Here is a 19,237-nt window from a genome sequence, read left to right as displayed (position 1 = left end):
GGCGCGCAGCGGGGGCCGCCCCGCACAGCCGGGCCGCTCCGGGGGCACCCACTACCCGCGGCCGGGCTATCGCAGGGACCCCCCCCCCCCACCTCGGGCTCGCCGCCTCGGCCGCCGGCCGCGCCCCCGGCCCCGGCCCCCCCCACTCCTCCCCGGCGGCGGCGGCGCGGGGCGGCCCGTCTGCTCGGGCAGCGCCGAGCCTGCGCACTGCGGCGCCCGGGCGGGCACGGCGGCCGCGGGGCGAGGAGCGGCGGCGCGGGGCGGGCCGGGCCAGGTGCTGCGAGGCGGGGGGAGCGCGGAGCGACCCTGCGCGGGGGCGGCGGCGGAGGCCGGGCCGCCATGCGCCGTGCCGCGGGCCGGGCTCGCCATCCTGCGGCGTAGCGGCGGGACGCGGCTTGGCTTTCCGCCCGTGATGTCCCCCGGGCAACAGGGGAAGGCGACTCACTCGAGGGCTGCGGCAGAGGCCTAGTGCGGCCAGCGCCGCTCCGCGTCCCCGCCGCCGCGCCCCCATGGCCGAGGAGCAGCAGCCGGAGGGGCAGCCGCCGCGGCGGCTCGCCGGCACCCCTGTGCCCGGCGGGACCCTGCCGGCCCTGGTGCCGGGGCTGCAAGGCGGCGAGGCCAGCGCGCTGCAGCACAAGATCTGCAGCTCCATCTGGTAAGGGCCGGGCCCCACCGCCGCCGCGCCGCCCGGGTCGGCTGGCCCCAGGCCAGGGCTCGGTACGCGGTGGGGGGGGGAGGGAAGAGGGCGCTGCGCGGCGCGGAGGCAGCGCGGGGAGGGGGGGAGCGCGGCCCCTTTGTGCCGGGGTGCGCGGAGCCGCCTGCCCCCTCCCCCTCGCAGGCGCGGGGCTGCGCCCCCAGCCGCGCAGCGCGGAAAACACGCGTGGCCGCGGGCAGGTGCCGCTCGGGCGGCCGCGGGGTCGGCGCTGCTGCCCTGCCTGGTGCTGGGTGTTCTCCAGGAATGAGGCAGCCCGCCGGTGCCGGGGTGGGTTAGTGGTGCTGCCCGCTGGTGTGCGGCGATAATGGTAGTTACGGGGCGGCTCTGTTCAGGCGGATGGGTGCAATCTCACCTGCCGAAGGCATTTTAATTAGTGGGCATCTTACACGGCACCCTGTTTCTATGCATGTTTTTCTTCACGTTCACGTGAGACCCCCAGCACAGAGTGTTGGTGCAGCAGGGAATGCAGAGCGTTGCAGTAAGGGTGCATTTTTCCAGCTTCCCTGTAAACCTCTGCTCTGAGTTTCCAGTTTGGCAATTGAAATGCAATTTTGGCTGAAACTTGTGATGAGGGTTTGCAAGTTCCTGCACAGGAATCCGGTTGTTTTGGGGGTATTTTTTCTTAAAAATAAAACCAAAATTCATAGTAAACCAACTTTTTTCTTAGGAATATTTATTTTATGTGCATTTTGGGGAAAGAGATAAATGGAGTTTAGCTTGCACTGCAAATAAAACACTTGGGCTTTGTTTTTTAATCTGCAAGAAGCTGTCACCTGCAGCATTTGTATTTTGCCTATGTTTTTAAAAGCTGCTTTTGGCTGAGGGGGCTGATAAAAGTATTGTGAAAGTTGGGAGTTGTAAGTATAGGTTACTCATATATGATGTTTTCCTTTATATATACACATCATATGTATATATTTATACACATGTCCTCATCCTAATAAAAACATACTGATCTAGCTTGTGTAATACTTCATACTGTAATTAGATTTTTATGGTTTGAATTGATGTAGCTGGGAAACAAAAAGAATCAAAATGTAATTTCGTCTTCAGATTCTATTATTGTATGGCATACTGACATGGCATTTATTGTTTGGTTGTTGGTTGTTTTGTTTTTTTAATTTAAACAGTAATAATTCATTGTCCTTAATCCACACTTGCTACCTTTTGTTTTGGTTTTCTCTGCAATGTGACCTAGAGAAGGAATACAAACTGCAGAATTTCCTGTCTGTTTAGATCACAAAATCTTCACACCCTCTTAATTTATTATGGTATTTAGTCATGGCCTTTTTATATTTTCTTTTCTTTCCATGAACATGCTGTTTGGAAATGAGCCTCAGAGAACATGTTTACATTGCATTCAGATTAGGTATCATGTCCAAGTTGAAGACAAAATGGCTACTAAGTAAAACCTCTGCTTTTATGATAGGTTTTCTTCTCAAGGGAAAAAAGAGCATGTATGTTAGCCTTTTAAGTGAAAGCTACTTACTTGATTCAGGTAAACTTAATGGGTAGCCTGAGCCCATGTTTGGTACAAAGGAATGCAGGGTTTTGCCCAGTGCCAACTGCCTGTGACCAGCAGAGGTTTAGCCAGCACCTTGCAGCCCTGTCTCCTGGTACTTTCACAGAGGTTCCTCACCTCTGTGTGAGTGTTCCTCCTGGCTGCCTGCTTCCTGCACTGGGCTGGGACTTCCCTGCTGCTTTCAGGCAGTATCCATTCCCTGCAGGTTATACTGTTGAAATGCAGTATTTGAAGATAAGGTTATTTAAAAAGGTTTTCTTCTAAAAAAGAATTTTATTTGATATCTTCAAATCCTTTGGGACTACTAGAAATTCTGTGTTTCTGTGTTGTGATCAAGCAGTCTTCATTTAAGGCTGGAGTTTAACGTTAATTTGCATCTTTCATGTAGATGCAGTGGTTGTTTTTGAGCAGCAAGGATGAGGAGCATTGCCAGGGAAGTCGTGCACACTGTACTGGGAGTAAACAGTGGAAAGTCTCCTTCTGTAGTTGCAGTCTTGGATCTGCTGTTCTGTTCACTGGGTGCTGTGTGCTGGTGATGGATAAACAGTGGGAGAGATTGTGGAAGGCTCCTTGTGAAAATGGCAGTGCTCTGCTGTTGACAGAACTAGGTGTAACATGCAGAAGAGAGCTTCCTCTTTTCTGCCTTCCCTCCTCTTCCTCCCCTTGTCCCCTGCTATGCCAGTTGTGTGTGATGGCAGGTTGGTGTGTTCAGTTCCTCCTTTGCTTCCCAAAGGGTTTAGCACATCTAGGTTAGTACTCTTCTGTATTGTTTTCCCCTGCCTCTTTTCTCCTACACATGTTTGTGCATAGTGGATGTTTTTAGTTGGTTGTGTTTGTTGTTTGCTTGTTTTTTTACAAAGGGTTTCAGTCTTCAAATGGCATTGTCAATGAAAATAGTATAGCAAAATATAGCAGCTACTGAAATACTGGACTTGAGGATCACAAACAAGTCTGTGCATGTCCTTCCACTGCACAGACAAATATAAATATAGTGTGTGATGTAGGCCTCAAGCGGGACAATGAGGTATTCATTAACTCGTACTTAATTTATTCTGTTTATTAAATTAAAATATAGTTTGACAGAAGTATCTCAAGTAGTTGTGAACATGTGGAGTCCCTTTAAAATGAAACAACAGGTTAAGTCCTACTGCTTAAAATTGCAGGCGTGGTCAGTGTATGCACTGAAGACTTAAAAATGTGCTTGCTAGGAGTGCAGTCTGGTTTGGTTTTGGTTTTTTCTTTTTTGTTTAGTTTGTTTTTTGGCATATAAAGTGACCATTAGTTTGGATTGAGGGGAAAGTAGAAGAGTTACTTAGCTGTGCTTAAAAACAAATCAGAAAGTATTTATTTGCATTACAACATCACATGCAGGTATTTAACTGCTCTTTGGTTACAGTAATTAAAGCTCATCAGTGTCGAACTGCATTTTTTTTCTTGTCTGCCCCACTTGAGCTCATCCAGCAAAGTGGTGTCAATTTTTGTTTCGTGTTGTGTATGTAAGTGGCTGAGGCAGTTGGATGTGTTCTTACAGTGTCAATGAAACGGGCAAAAATAATATTAGATGTCTTTTCCCGTTGACGGATTAGAAGTCTAGACAGAGAGGGCATGTCTTTGGGAGCCCAGCCTGGCTGATTAGTGTCAGGTTGGGTGGGTTTGTAAATTGCCCTGGTCTTCACTGGACAGTGGGCCTTAATCTGCCTGGGTTTATTTCCCTTTAGATTCATTAAAACTTTCATATTTATTAATAGCTTTTTGTCCAGATATTAGAGCCTGAGGCAGGGAAAACCTCCCATGTCAGCTGTCTTGAGCATGTAGACTAAAGGGGTTTCAGTTATTTTCTTCGGGTGAGGGTACTTTATTACCAAACATGTTTTATTTGTATATAGTATGTATAAGTATGATGTTTCTGTACCTGGACATATGGAGGTGAACACCGAGTCTATTCAACATTACATTAAGTTGCCAAAGATACCCTATAGCTGAAGACAGCCAGTGATGTGCATATGTAAAAGCAGTGGGGAACAAGGATTGAGATGCAGAGATGACTAAGGGAGAATGGTGTTGGCTGAGGGTCTGCTCTCACTGGCATGAAAGAAAAAGACCAACAGTTATAGGCAATTTAATCCCTCTGCTCACTATATTAATCTAAAATCCAGTCTGGAGCTGCACACATTGAAGGTGCAGACGGGTTTGTTTTCTTGTGCACTGTTGCAAATAACTGGTGATGATTCTTCAATGAGTACTTGTTTACTGTTGTAAATAGTAATCTGGTGCTTGCATCTGTGCATGGGTTGGCCCAAGCTTCTTTCACCTTGCCTGCATCTCAGCTCTTTTTGACCTAAAGGCATCTGTTAGGATTTGAATATAATAATTCTGCTTGAGAGATTAATTTCTCTCCTCCCCCTCTCCAGTATCTTGTGTGTAAACTGAGCTGAGAACCAGGCAGCATGGAGTGGCAAACACAAAGCATTGCTTTTGCAGCCATTTCATTTGGATGTGGGTGTGGATTTCAAATCCATAATTTTTGTCCTCAAATTGCTCTTCTAGCTAGAAATTGTATTGGAAAACCACATGAGCTAGGTCGGGCAGTGCCAAAATTACATGTCCTAAGGCCCAGTTTGCCTCATGTTGAAGGGGGAGTAGAAAGTGAATTGTACCCTTGTTAGTTTTGGGCTTTTGGTATCGTGCTGGAAAACCAAATTAGCTGATCGTAACACCAATGTTTTCCAATCTTCAGGAGGCTCCATTCTTTCTGGTGACTCGCTTCATTCCTGCTACCTCCTGCCACTGCACCCATTGCTCCTCATTAGGCATTGTCAGCAAGTGTGGATAGTCACTTAGCTGTTGGCAGAGCAAATGTTCTGCAAATTGGGAAATGCCATGGAGATTTTTCATAATAGGAATTGCTACTTATTTGTATGGTTAGGTCAGCAGAAATAATGATTGACAATCTTGATGTTTGTAATAAAATACCTGGCAGTGAAGAGGAAAGCTCAAGGGGTATGTGTTTCAGGCTCTTTGCAAATGCAGGTGCAGACACCTTTTTGGTAGTTTTCTTCTCCAGTTGAAATTCCTAGAACAACCTTTATGTATTTTCCTAAAAAACCACCCTGATTTCTTGAGTCAGGTTAGATTAATCTGTAGACAATCCATCTGCATTTACTCTTTTTCAGTTTTTCTATAGTTTGGGAGAGGGAGGCAGTGAATAAGAGAAAATAAGCCAAAACCAAAAAAACCCCAAACCTCTATATTTTGTTAAATGGTCTGTCAAAATTGAGTGGAAAACTTAAATTTCCTTTAACAGATTACAGATTCTTTGTGGTTATTCCATGCACCAGCCACCATTCCCTCCTTCATTCTGGTTAATTTATTGTTGGAGGTGTGAAACAAAACTTACAATTCTTCGATAAAAGAGTAACTATTGTGAGGAAGAGCTAATAATTGTAATTGACAGGCATACAGGCTGCACTTGTTTCACTAAATCATCAGAAGTGTGTTTACTTGCTTTGAAAACATACTTTGAGCCCCTCAGCTAAGAGATGCTGTGTAAAACTGCAAAAATTTCTTCTCACTAACCCACTTTTCCCTGGCTTTATGGTGCCATTGTTTACAGGTGATGGTGAGACTTGCCTGTCCTCAATGTGTTTCCTAGCATGATGTATAAGCAGTCAAATACATAGGAAAAAAGTTTAGCATGTTTTAATAATATTGACCATATTTTAGAGTAGTTCTTAGTGGTTTCAGGAAAGGTAAGCCTTCCTTGGGCAAAGCATTTGGTAGCATGTCCTTCTGCTTCACGGTCTCCTTCCGCAAATGGATAATGGCAGAAAGTGGAATTTGTTTGATTTGACTCTGTTTCTGTGCCACTTGGTCAAGGTAGCTCACTTGTAGCTGTTGTGGAGAAAAATGGACTTCTGAGGTGATGGCCATCTCCTAGGGTTTCCATAAAACAATCTTATCTGATCGTGTTACGTGCCTATTTCTCTTTGACTGTAAACAAATTTTAAACTGTGTGCCAGCGTGTAACCATCTGTGGTGCAGATCTCTTGAACTGGGTGAAATAAATCCTCCACCATTTGTCACTTTTCCAACTTGACTTATTTTTCTAGAGGGTGGCTGCTGCATCCCCTCCATGGTTTGATTTGGAGATCTTCCATTGCTTTGAACAAGGTCGAGGTACACCGTATCTATTACTACACATTCCTGTACAGAGGAAACCCTGTTTTTTGGGGGAAGCCCCCCTGGAAGAATTCCTTTTCACCAAAGTGGCTTTAAAGAGCGTTTACTATTCTCTGCTGATTGCATCCCTTTGCTGTTGGGAAAGCCTTCCTCTGTGGCACGGGCTGCCGGGAGCAGGCAGGTCAGCGGCACGCAGCGATCGGTGCCAGATCGGTGTGGGAGGAGAAGTAACTTTCCAAAACGGGGCACGGCCACCACGGTGGTGGAGTTTCTAGGTCAGCAGGTGTGGAAGCCAATTTGGTCTGCACGCGTTTTTACAAGGTTAGAAAATAAACCTGTATAAAATGAATGCTGACCTTTATGTAACCTTTTGAGAAAGGAGTTGAGGTTTTATTGAATATCCAGGCTCTGAGTTGGATGGAATAGCTTTGCAGAAAAAACAAGATCTGTGCAATGCAGTCTGCTTTTAGGAAGAGTGGATTTTTCACTCTTGCTCGTGGGTTTTGTTTGTCTTTGTTTCTTGAAACAATAGGATCTAATAAACTACATGGGAGGAAAACAATATTCAAGTAATAAAAGATTTGGCGAAGTTTTACTGCTGTTCATTTAAAATGCATAGGAGTGCATTGAATTGTTGACTTCACAGCATCAAACATATGCAATTCCTTGTTTCATAAACATTTTACTTTCCACTGCAGGAGTTCCTTTCGCTGAGGCAAGTCAGATGATGTGACATTGTGACTCAGAGCAGCATTTCTAATGAGTTCTTAATAAGCACAGAATTGCAGGATTGTCCTTCCAGGCCTCTCTAGCTGGGTTGCTTGCCATTTGGGGCAGGTCTATTTGATTTGCATGTGTCTGTATGCCACCGGAGAGCAGGAATCCAAATCTCTAGCTGAAAAGAGCACTTAAAGCACCCCACTCCCTCCCCCCAATTTTCCAGATGCTGTATAAATTAATCAGAAAAAAATACCATAAGTGGTGAGATGACGGCACCGCTCAGGTTTGGGTGATCAGATTTATACTGAAGCACTGATTAATCTTTTAATTAATTGGGGCTTGGGGTGGTTTTATTAGTCTTTTTTTTTGTGTGTGTGTATGTGTAGTTTTGAGAGCAGGGGTTGAGCTTAATGTTTTTATACAGATCCCATAACTTATGTATGTTGCCTTCTCTTGTTACTCCACTCCGCCGCTTGCCAAACAGAAGTATTTGGAGAAGGGCCAGAGCTGCAAAATTCAGATCAGGATCCAAATTTGGATTTTTGGTTCAAGCCTTTCTAATATCTAGTATTACAAAGCCTCATGTATAAATGAGGAACTCTTTTTTTTTTTTTTTTTTTTTTTTTTTTTTTTCTTGTTTTTAAGCTGTGAAGATGAGGAGGTGAAAGTAGTTTCCTAGCTTGCCTCTGAAGCAGTCCAGGTAGAATGCTGGATTGTATGTTTGAAAAGCTATCAGCAGGTGGTTCAAAGGTAAATTGAACAGATGAAAATGCAGTGCTCTGTCACCTAGGAAGAGCCCAACCAGAAGGTCAGCACAAATTGGCACTTTCAAGTCAGTGAGAAGAATCTCCTAAATAAATCTAAAAATTCTGAAAGTACTGGGGTGTTCCCTCTTGTTCCCTCAGATCTTTGGGAATTTGGAGGGTTTGTTTTGTTCTAAATGGAGTTAGCCACTGTCTCCATTTTAATGCTTTCTTGATTTAATGGAAAAAGGATTATCTCTCATCAAGTAGGATGCTTGTTATCGGCTGCTGTGCCATCAACAGGCTTTCAGTAAGCTGCCAAGTGTTTTCTGTTGCTGAATGTTTAATCATTAAGACAGTGGAAAAAACATTCAAAACTTCCCAAGTATTTTCCCTGTTGCTTGTTTTCAATTGTTCGTGGTTGCTGCAGTGACACTGTACCAGTGCAGGTGGGGAGGCTGGGTGTTGCTGCAGGTGGGACTGGGGATGGGGATGGTCTCAGTGGTGGGATGTGCGCCGTGAGGGCCTCTTGCGGGTGGCAGACCTCTCCTTTTGGGCCTGCTTGGTACCACTGGTGAGTGGTCTCATCTTTATCTATTGCTATGGGTGTGTGACCTGTTACTCTTTCTAACTATAACCTGTAAATATACCACATGGTGCAGTGCGTGGCAGTTATGGAGATGAGGGATGTGTCTACAGATGTGTGTCTTATGGGGTATACCTGTGGTCCTTCAGAGTGATGGGTCTGCTTAGCCTTTTCCTGGAGATGGCTGGGGGTGATATCACAATTGTCAGATACTTCAAGTTTGAGAAGAAAATCTTGTACCTGGGAAGAACTCGTTTATTAAATGAGGCATATTCTTATCTCCCCTGGAGAAGAAACTTGTGGTTAAATGTCAAGGTCTGTGATTTATGGCTGTCCTTTCTGATGGATGGTCTCACAGGCATGGAGGCAATCTGTATTTCTTAGTCAAAGATTCCGAAGTACCACTATGAGGTTGTTGGGACTCCTGCCACTGAAATAGTTGGATTGCACTGGACAAGAGGAATTACAGTTCATTACTTTGGTTGCCTATAAAGCAGTGAATTAAATTATTTTTAAAGCTGTCAGCAAAACAGCCTGGTGGAACTTTTTCTTAGTACGAGGTTGTCTGGAAGTGTCTGCCTCAAGTGTCCTTCAGACAAACAAGAATTAGCTTGTGAGCAAGGTGTGCTGGATAATAGGGTGGGCAATTCTTTCTCCTGTGTTTTCCTCACCTTCTTCTTGCCCTCGTTTAGAAATCACCTGAAAATACTTGGAGTAGTCTTTGCGGCTTCAGTTGAAATACTGTGTGCTTTCTCCCTTCCTCTTCACAACCACTGCCATGTTAAAATACAGACTTCAAAAAACAGTACCACAAGTGGTAACTGTTTCAATTATAAATTGAAGAGCTTTAACATTTATTTAATATTTTTTTGCGGATGGACTTAAGTCCTTTTTTTAATCTGCTTTGAAAAATAGTGACAACTCTTTCATTCAGAAAGTCATGCTAGCTATATTGCTAATTCAGTGGAGAAAAGTACTTGAGAGGCTTGGATGCTGAGGGAAGAACTGGGCAAGGTGGTTCTGGATGCCGTGTGAGTGGGGTGTCTGGAGACAATCTGAAACAGGGACTCGAGGCTTCTGCTTTAGGCCTGGGTATCCTCCGGCAGGACAGGTTTATTGTCCATGCTGGTGGTGTGCAGGCAGTCGTTTCTCTGGGAGAGCACGCAGGTGGCAAATGCCTGTCAGGGTCCCTGCTCTGCCACTGAGGGATGCTCCCTTGCAGGACAATACCCTGCCGAAGCGAGCTGTGCTTGTTGGTTTTACACAGCCTGTGACTGCCATCTCTCACGCTATGTTCAGATTCAGATGCTTTGTGCTTCTCACAGAAAGGTAGATGATTGCTCTGTGATCCTTGTGCTGATGATATGGAAGTTGGTAGGTGCAGTTGAGGCACTTGTGAGCCGGCTGGCCAGTGCTCAGCCTTTGCATTAAAGTTGCAGCTCTTTCTTCTGTGATGGCACTGTCTGAAGCAATGGCCAAAAATTGTTTTGAAATAATCTTGCAGGAGTCAGAGACTGTGCCACAGGAACCTTTTATTCCAGCTCTGACAAAGTATGGCCTTTCTTTCATTAAGGGTACTTAAAAAGTTTGCCCATTCCCTTTATAGTTTGATTATTTTCTTTTTTATTAGGCCTGTTAGCATTATAAATGATGAGCTGTGCTAGGGCCTACAGTTGCTATTAGTGGTCATGTAAACTAAATAAATTAGTTCATATTTAAAAGACAGTCAAATTACTCACTGGCAGTAATTGTATGCTGCACACCTGGAACCACAGTTTGCTGAAGAGCTAAGCCAGCTTTTGGCTCCTGGAGCCTGCTTTGCAGAATGACCTTCACTAGGCTTGATTTCAGTGGTATAGTTCCATGATTAACTCATAAAAAGTTGAGAAGAGAATTGGCAGCTGAGAGAAAAGTGTATTTGCCTCTTCCATTCATCAGGTGGATGAAATGGGATTGACGGATGTAGTTTTAAAAATATGGAAAGGCATATTTTGAACTGAAACCATCACTTGAATTTAACAACTAGAGATAGCTTACTGAGTCAAATAAACAAAATCCCAAGTAATCAACAAATGTGCTGAAGACATAAGAAAAAGCATGGTTTTTCTTTTTATGGCACTTTAGAAATGCTGGTTTGTGTGTGGTTTAATTACATCACACAAAAGTTTGTCTAAATGCAGTATATAGTGATAGTTGGGTCTAAAAAAATAACCTTGTAAATTATTTTATTATGCAAAACAATGCTAAAATGCTGACCCTGAAGGTTTGGTAACCTGTATAGTTGAGTCCCTGATCCACAAAGATATTGACAACTGTCTCTTACTGATTACTTCCAAGTAGAAGCTAAGTGTCTGATTGCCTGTAGATGTATGCCTGAATGTACACTGTGAGTAGTCAATTTTCCTGGTTTACAACGGCTAAAGAAATAGTAATACTCTTGATCTCTCAGGCTGAGAATAAAAATGAAAAAAAACAAGTAATTTTTTTTTTTTTTTTTGTTTAGTACCGGTGAGTTTAAATAGTCCCCATTTAGCTTTCATTGCACATATCCCCATGGACGGCATCATTTTCTTGCTAAAAGCTTACGTCTCTTGGAGGCATTAAGAATGTGAGGTTCATGTACCATCATGGTTTGTACATTCAAGTTGGTGAAACTTTTAGCTTAATTGAAGAAGAAAACTTAGCTTGTGTGTACAGTGGTTCAGTGTGTGGAAGGTTTCTCTCTGAGTGCGTAGACACACATAAATGTACTGGGATGTTATCAATAGCTGCAGATGTTCAGGATGAAAATATTTAGAATGGGTGTTTGCAGTGCAGAATCTAATCATTGTTATTTATCACTTCACAGTGATTCTTGTCACTTCAGAAAAGTTCTTAGTTGCCATTGAATAGTTTAGATAGTAGTAGCTTTTGTGGCAAATTAGGCCCAATCTGGTATAAGGAGATAGCTGAAGTACATTGTATTCTTCTGGAAGAGATGGTCTTTTCCTAAATTTGTCAAACTCGAGTGAGCTGCAGTTTTGGCTTGATTAGTTTAGCTGCTCTGTGAGGGAGTGGCAAAGCAGCATATAGTTCACCTTGAAAATTGAAATCAAACTGTGTTAATGATCAGGAAAAGACATTTTCATTCCTTTAATGCAGACATCTGCTCTCCCACTGGCATGTTTACGCATGATGTGGTTCACAGGAATGAAAATCAAGACTGATCAGTTCTGTAGTGCTCTTAGACAATGTCTCCTCCTGGAAGGACCCAGCAGACAAGTAATTGTGGGTAACATTAGTGCAAGACTTTTATACAAGCATACTTCAGTAAATTGTTAGATGCTGAAAGATGTTAGCAGTTCTGTGCTGCAGCCTACAGGTGGATTTCAACAGTGGGGTTATCTCGGTGAATCTTGCTTGAGTAGCTTTCTGTCTACAGCCGTGTTACATATAATTCTCTGGTGCAGTTATACTTGGAAAGTCGAAAGTTTAATGCAGCTTTTCTGATGTGTGTTCTAGTAGTCAAGCGCAGCCTTTTCTGTTTCTGACTGTTTTGCTAACTAAATTGTGGTGTAAATTTGGAGTTCCCTGGAATGTTTGAAATGGACATACTAGGAATAGGAATCCATGCAAGTGTTCTGCAAATCATTTTTAATAGGGTGCTAAATTCAGGGGCCTGCATGGTTGTGGCTTCAGTACTTTGTACTAGGACAGGTCACATGCGCTCTGCTATGTTTTTAAAAGGAAACCATGACAATACGAAAACATCTAAAATAGGTATCAAAATGGTTATGGACAGTGCTGTGGCTGCAAGGCAGGTATGCTACTTGAGAAGAAAATTGCTAAGTTCTCAGCTTTTCGGTCCCACCCCCCTAGTTTGCCACAGAAGTAGGATGGGGTGGCAGAGCCAAGCGTAGCACAGTCTGCCTGCAAGAAACTGGCTGCGTACACTGTCCTCTGTTCTGAGGAGATGGAGTACTGAACCCTGAAGTTGTGGGGTATTAAGTACTGATCAGATGCCTGCTGTTCATAATTTCCATTCATAAATGAGGTTTTAGAGGAAAGAAATAATCTGATAGACTTGCTTGTTCATTCATCACAGCCACAGAGGCAGCCTACGGCCAAGGAGGTAGTGGGTGGAGAGAAGGTGACTGAGTGAATGATGCTCATCTGCCCTATGATTGTAGTTTATGCAACGCTGGCGGAAGGGTTGTATGTTCTGGCTGCTGTGAAGCTGCACAGGCCTGATGGATGCCTCATAATCCTGGGTTAGAGCAACTGGTCCTGCAGTGCAGCCTTGTGAAAGATGCTCGCTTGACACAGTTAAGCTATGACCTACCACTCAGCAGTGAGTGCAGTTGTGTTCAAACCCAGCTTTGTAGGAACAAACTGAAACAGATGCACGCATTTGTGAACTTACACAACTTTAACTTAATTAAATTTTGTTCAGCTTGAAGTTAAAGCAAGTGCAGCTTACAGGTTTAGACAAGCTCTTGAGCCTGCATGTAAACTGAAGTTCACCTGTGTTGTAGGCTAGAGGAAATCAAACTTTCCAAACAAAATATTTGAGAATAAGAGTAGCATGTGTCTGTAACTTTTCTAAAGATCCCAGTTTAGGGATTAAAACCGTTTTAAAAGATGCTATTAGGTTTATTTTTTTTTTTTTACCCTCAGAAACAGAGCGTGGAAAACCAATGGGCTTATACTGCTTTAGCATTCAGTGAACCAACCTTTGAGGTAGGCAAGAGACTTCTGGCTACTTGCAGCTTTTTATATGCAGACACCAGGCAGTTTCCGTGCCTGGAGTGAGTGAGAAGTGCCCCAGTGTGCGGGTGCAAGGCTGAAGGATGGAGCCTGAAAGAACCTGTGGCAGCTGAACTAGAAGGAGGAGATTTTGAGATGGGAGGTTGTATGGCTGTCACCACCAGGCAGCAGTGCCATGTTCATCCTCCATATGTTCAGCTTTTACATTTTCTCCTCTATGAAAAAGTCAAGGACAGGAGTAGGGTTATGGGATGTGCCAGTGAGCAGTGTGGCACAGGTCAGGGAGAGAAGTTGCTTTTCCTGTGGCAGGGAAGTCATGGCCACCTAGCAGGAAAGAAGTGACCCTTTTAGTAGGCAAATGCTTGGAGAGTGCTTGTAGATACTCAGGGCATTACTCAGCACAGGGAAACTTAAGAGGTTGCAAGAATTACATTTCCTGGGAGTTAGCAAGGTCAGCACTTGGGTGCAGGTTCCACAAGTAGAAAAAAGGATGCAGAGGAGCTATGTGGTGGAAAGCCATGAGAGGAAAGGGAGTGAAGAGGAGGAGGGATGCAGACGTCTGGAGATCAGGCAGAAGCAGAGGTAATGGGATATTGCAAGCAGCATTGGGAGTAGGGGTCTAGATAAAAGCTGGATTTGTTTGTAGAAAGTCAGTGTTGCCTGTGGGTGAGCTGTTCAATGTGAAGGGGAGAGATGGATGTCTGTGGCTTGGAGGGGGGACAAAGCATGTGTGAGGGAAGCCGTGTGGGTTAAGCTGAACCTCCCCAGTGCGGTGTCTGGGTGGCTAACCAGCCCCACTGCAGCCCTCCAAGTGCTGCTTTGCTTCCTAGCATGTGTCAGGCCCCAGGTACTCTTGAGGTGGTAGCATGGTGCGAAGGCTGGGGCTCCTTTCCAGGCTGATAGTGCGATGCAGTTGACCCTGAGTGCTGCTGCTGAGTGTCACCCCAGTAGTTTCACTGGGCATCCTTTCTTAGAGCCATGTGGGACAAAGGATGGAGAAAAATCTCACCATACTTTAGAGCATCTCCAGTTCAGAACCCTTAGAAATACTAGCCTTAAGTAATAATGTGATTAGGCTTCTGCTGACCATGGCTGAAAATACCACAGCAGATCTTTAGCTAACTGTACGCTGAATTCAGATGCAACCAAAGATAGATTTGTTTTTTCATAATGGGTTTTAAGAGCACGAGTTATCATTGTGAAATACATGAGCCGTTGCGATGGTTGATTTGCTGTTTAGCCACAAACCTGCCTATCTGGTGAGTGTATCTATCCATTCTTTCTGCTTTTAGTGAGACATACTTCAGAATTAGTTCCTGCTTAAGTGACTTCTCCATGTCACTTTATTGAGATCGCCCTGTGTTTTTTGTTTTTAGCCTTTCTAGGTACTTGATCCTTGCAGACTAATCTTAGAACAATGCCCTGCAGTGCCCCATGTAGATTGTTAGTAATAAATGTACGATGCAGCTCCTCTGAAGTCATATCATCTTCATCATATCATCTTCCCACATAACGTACAGAGGGCATTGCATCCTTGGAATAGAGTCCTGCCTGAATATAACAATATGCATGGGTTCAAATTCAGAGCAATGCTGGAAGAACCAGGGTGAGAGCTGTGTAAAAGCACTCTCTTTGTCTCTTCTAAGAGTTCATGAAAGTAACTTGTGGCAAAATGCTGTGTTTAAATAAATGTAAACCCCCCCTGGAATTTAAATGGCTTGGTGCTGGAGTAGAGCACTTGGCCTGTGTGGCTGTTGTAGGTTCTTCCCAGTTATTTTAAGAATTGTGGAAGAAGCCTTTAGCGTTGAATACAGCCATATTTCTTCAGAGAGCTAGAAGAAATGTTTGTAGACCTAAATTTCAGATGTAGGTATGCTGATGTCTGCTGGCTAATTATTTCTTGGCAGTTCATTACAATGGGCTATGTTGGAGACTTGGGTGTTTCATTAGCAGCCTTATCTTCCTTCTTTGTTCAGCTGTTTGTATCGTTGGTATTGTTTAACACTCAGAATATCATCATAGTGTCAGAAATGGTGAAAGGATTAAATTTTTATCCTATGTAAAATATTTTAATTATATTCATTTTAGTAAGAAGCATTGAAGTCATGCACTTGACCAGTTTTAACCTGCACTAACTTAAAATGTCGTGGCATGCTGAACTACTACTTTTCTCAGCACTGTGGAGCAGCACTGCTCCTCCTCGTGTCAGATGGAAACCGGTCAGTCTTATTCTTTTTGGTGAGTGAAAGGAGGTAGATTAGGTCACAGGGAAGATAAAATGGTTGCAGCTCGCCCCTGTTGCACTGTTGTATCGGCTTGCTGTGCTTGTTCCTGGCTTGTTTTGCTGGGAAGAGTGGTTTGACTTGGACTGAGGAGGAGTCTGCCTTGAAGCTGAAAGAGCCAATATTTACAAATTGGTGAATACTTGCTTTGTTTACTTTTTGAGGCCTGAGGGTTGGACACTTTTCTACATTCCCAATGGACACAATTTGTGGCTATTTTTATGCTTTAGGGAAATAACAGTACTTCACGTGCTTCCAAAATGCAGTTACAGTCCCTGTAGCTTTCACCTGGAGTAAGACTATATCTGCATTTGAATACTGGAGGATTTACTTCGTCTTGTATTAAATGTTTTCCTTCTCTTTGCTTGTGTTTGTGCTAGGTTCAGGCGCCTTGTCCTTAAGGCATGACACTGAATTATCCCCAGGGGACAGAGGAGTGCAGGCAGGGAGAGAGCCCCTAGGTGGCATCAGAAGCCACCTGATTTTTGGCTCCTGCATGCCGGAGGGTGAGATGTGGATGGGAGGGGACACCTGCGCTCATGCTGGGGTGCCAGGGTTGACTGGCAGACGTGCCCAGCTTGGGTGCGCTCTCTCTGCTCAGTAACCTGTGCTAGCAAAAGCTCTTACTCCATTAACTGAGCAGTATATATAGTCAGCATTTCGCTTACTCAAACATATTTCAACCTTTTGCAGCTCTGCTTTCTAAATATTTAATTGAAATGCTTTTACAGCCATTTTACTTCTTTATCAACATGAGCCAAGCCAGACAATGTAACATGGCATATGTTAAGATGTTAATTGAGTAGCAGCACACATAGGCGGCTGTTTCATAATTTTCTCCTTAGATGATCCTTGGCTCCAGTTTAACGTTTCTTTGTGCTTCTGAATGGAAGGTTATATAAAGATATATTTAGAGCTGTTAGTCTAAGAAAGAAAAGCATTAATTCAGTAAGATTAAGATTTAAGGGCTGAATCCTGCAGGCACCGCTGGGACACAGTGCTTGTCGTGGTAAGGATGTGATAATAGTACCTTTCTGATAGTACCACTTACTGTAATAGGGTTGCTAATCCTTTTATTGAGTGGTTCCTCACAGCATGCAGAGTAAATAGATTTTTATTTTTTTCTAATGTCACCTGATGCCATCAGGCTTGTAGAAGTGATCGAATCTTTCCAGAAGGATGCATGGTCAGTTTAATAATGACCCTTTATTTTAGCGTGACTTTCAGGAAGATGACTTTGGCCAAACTGTCACTGTTGGTATTTAGTAGTGGAGTCTGACTTGCCTTCCTTGGGAGCTGACTGGGTTTTTGCAAGAGGCAAAGAGGCAGGAGGACACCACACAGGAAAAAGAGCTCCTGGCTGCTATCAGCACCCGAATACCTCCTGTGCCTGGGAGATACAGGCCTGGGAAATGCTGCTCATGTGGTATTGCACCCCAGAGAAGCAGCCTTTCAAGACTGTCCCTGGACCCTGTTGTTCCATAGTTTGACAAACAACATCGGAGGTTGTATGGGGGAATGGCTGGTGCAGTGGGAAATGGAAGCTTTTCGGACCTGAGTAATTTTTAAAAGGCCATGCGGTCAAAATAATTCTTCCTTGGCAGACAGCTCTAAGTGCTGTCTTGGGTTTCCTTCTCATATGGAAGGCTTGTTTTCAGATACCTGAGTAAAAGTACTGGGGCAGCAGTGTATGGCCATACAGTGTTAGGGTCATACATGTGGGCTACGAGTGAGCAGTTGGGAAGGTTTCCTGTGGCCCTGAACAGCTCCTGCTGCTGTTCCTCCATGGCAGCTGTGCTGAGTTGCTGCTGGTCTTGTGCTAAACTCTCAAGAGAAAAAACTTAGAAGCTTTCTGGTTTGGCTTTTTTTTTCCCCTTCTCCAAAGCTATTTTAGAACTTTATAAACCTCCTCTCTCTCTGTATCAATTGTCGGAGAGGGTAGGTGGTTTCCCTCTGAGATGGTAACTACTTAACAGTGCCCATGATAAGTAACTATATGCTGGGGTTTTCCGTTCTAGTTGCAACTTTTCCTACTGCGTCCTGTATATTGGGTAATAATGTAACGCAGCGCAGGAGTACTGGAAACTGGAGCCCTGCAGTGGGGAACCCTTGCTGTGGTGTCAGGAGTCATATCCTGTCTTCATGATGCATGGCACACCTATTAGCAGTGATGGAAAGTGGTTCCTCTTCATTAATTGCATTAGGGTTCGGCAGAAATAATGTTTTGCTTAGGCTGTCCAAAATGTACCAAGCACACGAAACACGTCTGCAGAGGCTGCTTTTGGGAGGGTGTTCCAGCTTATGCAAATACTTGCAGTCTTGGGCTGAAGGGAATGCAGAGTATCTGTGGGAACTTCACTGATGGTATGAAACCTCTAATGAAAAAATGACTCTTGGGCTTTCTACATTTGACCACCTAGTCAAGCCATTAGGATATCTTGCACAATAAATTGTGGCTCCACTTGTCCCCTGAATTTTGCTGACTGGACTTGTTGCTGTCATTGACATCTTCTTCCATTCGAGGACCGAGTTATTGCTAGTGCCTGAAGGAGGAGAGCTGCTTCCCATGTGGTTTGTGGGACTGGGAGGACCCCTGCCAGAGCAGTGTCCTGGAAGTGCTGCTGTCCTCCTCCTGCCAGGGACACAACCCAGAGCCCCTTCACTGGCATCCTCCTGCACAGTGTGTCCCAGGACAGGAGCTGTGCTCAGGGGGTGGGTGTTCCTACGGTGTGTTCATTGTGCGCATGCTCCCCCAGTGTTTGCTGTGCTGCTGGCTTTCACAGGGAGTGAATGCTCTGCAGCTGGAAAGCTGATAAGGGTTAGATTCAGTGGCTGTGCAGGCTTGAGAAGGCTTAGAGTTAACCAGGCAGTAGCTAATAAGGGCTTTCTTTTACCCCTCCCAACCAGCTTCCTCTTTCTGGTCTCACAGGCATAATGCTTCTCATATCCCTTGTGGTTATATGGCGTCTACTATTTGCAGCATTAAGGAAATAGAATTCAGAGCAACTGAATTCTGCCACCTCTTGTAGTACGATAGTCCCATGTTGCTCAGTGAAGTTCAGCTATCTGTTCCTGAAAGTGAAGTGTTGCTTAAATAGAGGAAGGTTCAGCAGCATCTGGTTTTATGCAACTTTGAAATAAATTTACGTCTCCTTGCATCCTACCCCTGCTTTTTCTCCATGGTGCAAAGTAAACTCAGCTGCATACCTGGGGAGAGAACACACTCCTCATTCTGCCCATGCCAAGTTGGAGCTGTTAAAATGGGGCTGTTTTGAGTAGAAATACATAAATAGGTCAAGGAAAGCAGGCATGCATACTTTGGCATAAGATAGAAGAGCAGTTTGAGGAAATGTGTTAGTCTGATTTCCCCCCCTCCCTGTTCTCCCCAAGATACTCTAAGGCATTTGTCAACGTGGCTTCAGCATTTAGGAGGTTAAATTACTGCAGCCTTTGAAGGTTACCTTCAAGATTCTCTCAAAGGTCTTGGTCCTAAAGGTTAAGTCAAAAGCTGAGGCTGTTAAGATGGGCTGGAGGTTTTCCAGTAAGGCTTTCCACTGCAGACCCAAGGCAGCCTGTTCCATGGGAGGACACAGGCTTTTGCAGGGAGCCACTCTGCTAGCCGCTCTAAACCACAGGCTAAGAAACCCCCTTTTCTCTGCTGTTTAACAAAGCCATAGAAGCTGGGTTCTTGTGTCTGAGTGGCTGATGGTAGCTCTTCAGAGGTAAGCAGTTGATTCGTGGTGT

The 19,237-nt window shown here is 44.4% G+C and overlaps 1 protein-coding gene across 1 annotated transcript in view; it reads left to right on the top strand.

Moving 5' to 3' along the window:
* The first annotated feature begins 322 nt into the window (after positions 1–322).
* RFX7 (regulatory factor X7) overlaps positions 323–19,237 on the top strand; it is a 49,755-nt gene continuing 30,840 nt past the window's right edge. The window contains exon 1 of the mRNA XM_030497274.1: positions 323–655. Coding sequence (XP_030353134.1) covers positions 510–655 — 146 coding nt within the window. The 5' untranslated portion in view covers positions 323–509. The remainder of the gene's footprint in view (positions 656–19,237) is intronic.

This window comes from Strigops habroptila, chromosome 9, assembly GCF_004027225.2.
Source record: "Strigops habroptila isolate Jane chromosome 9, bStrHab1.2.pri, whole genome shotgun sequence".
NCBI lineage: Eukaryota > Metazoa > Chordata > Aves > Psittaciformes > Psittacidae > Strigops > Strigops habroptila.
The sequence above is the reverse complement of the archived record's forward strand: the minus strand, read 5'-3'. Positions and strand labels throughout refer to the sequence as shown.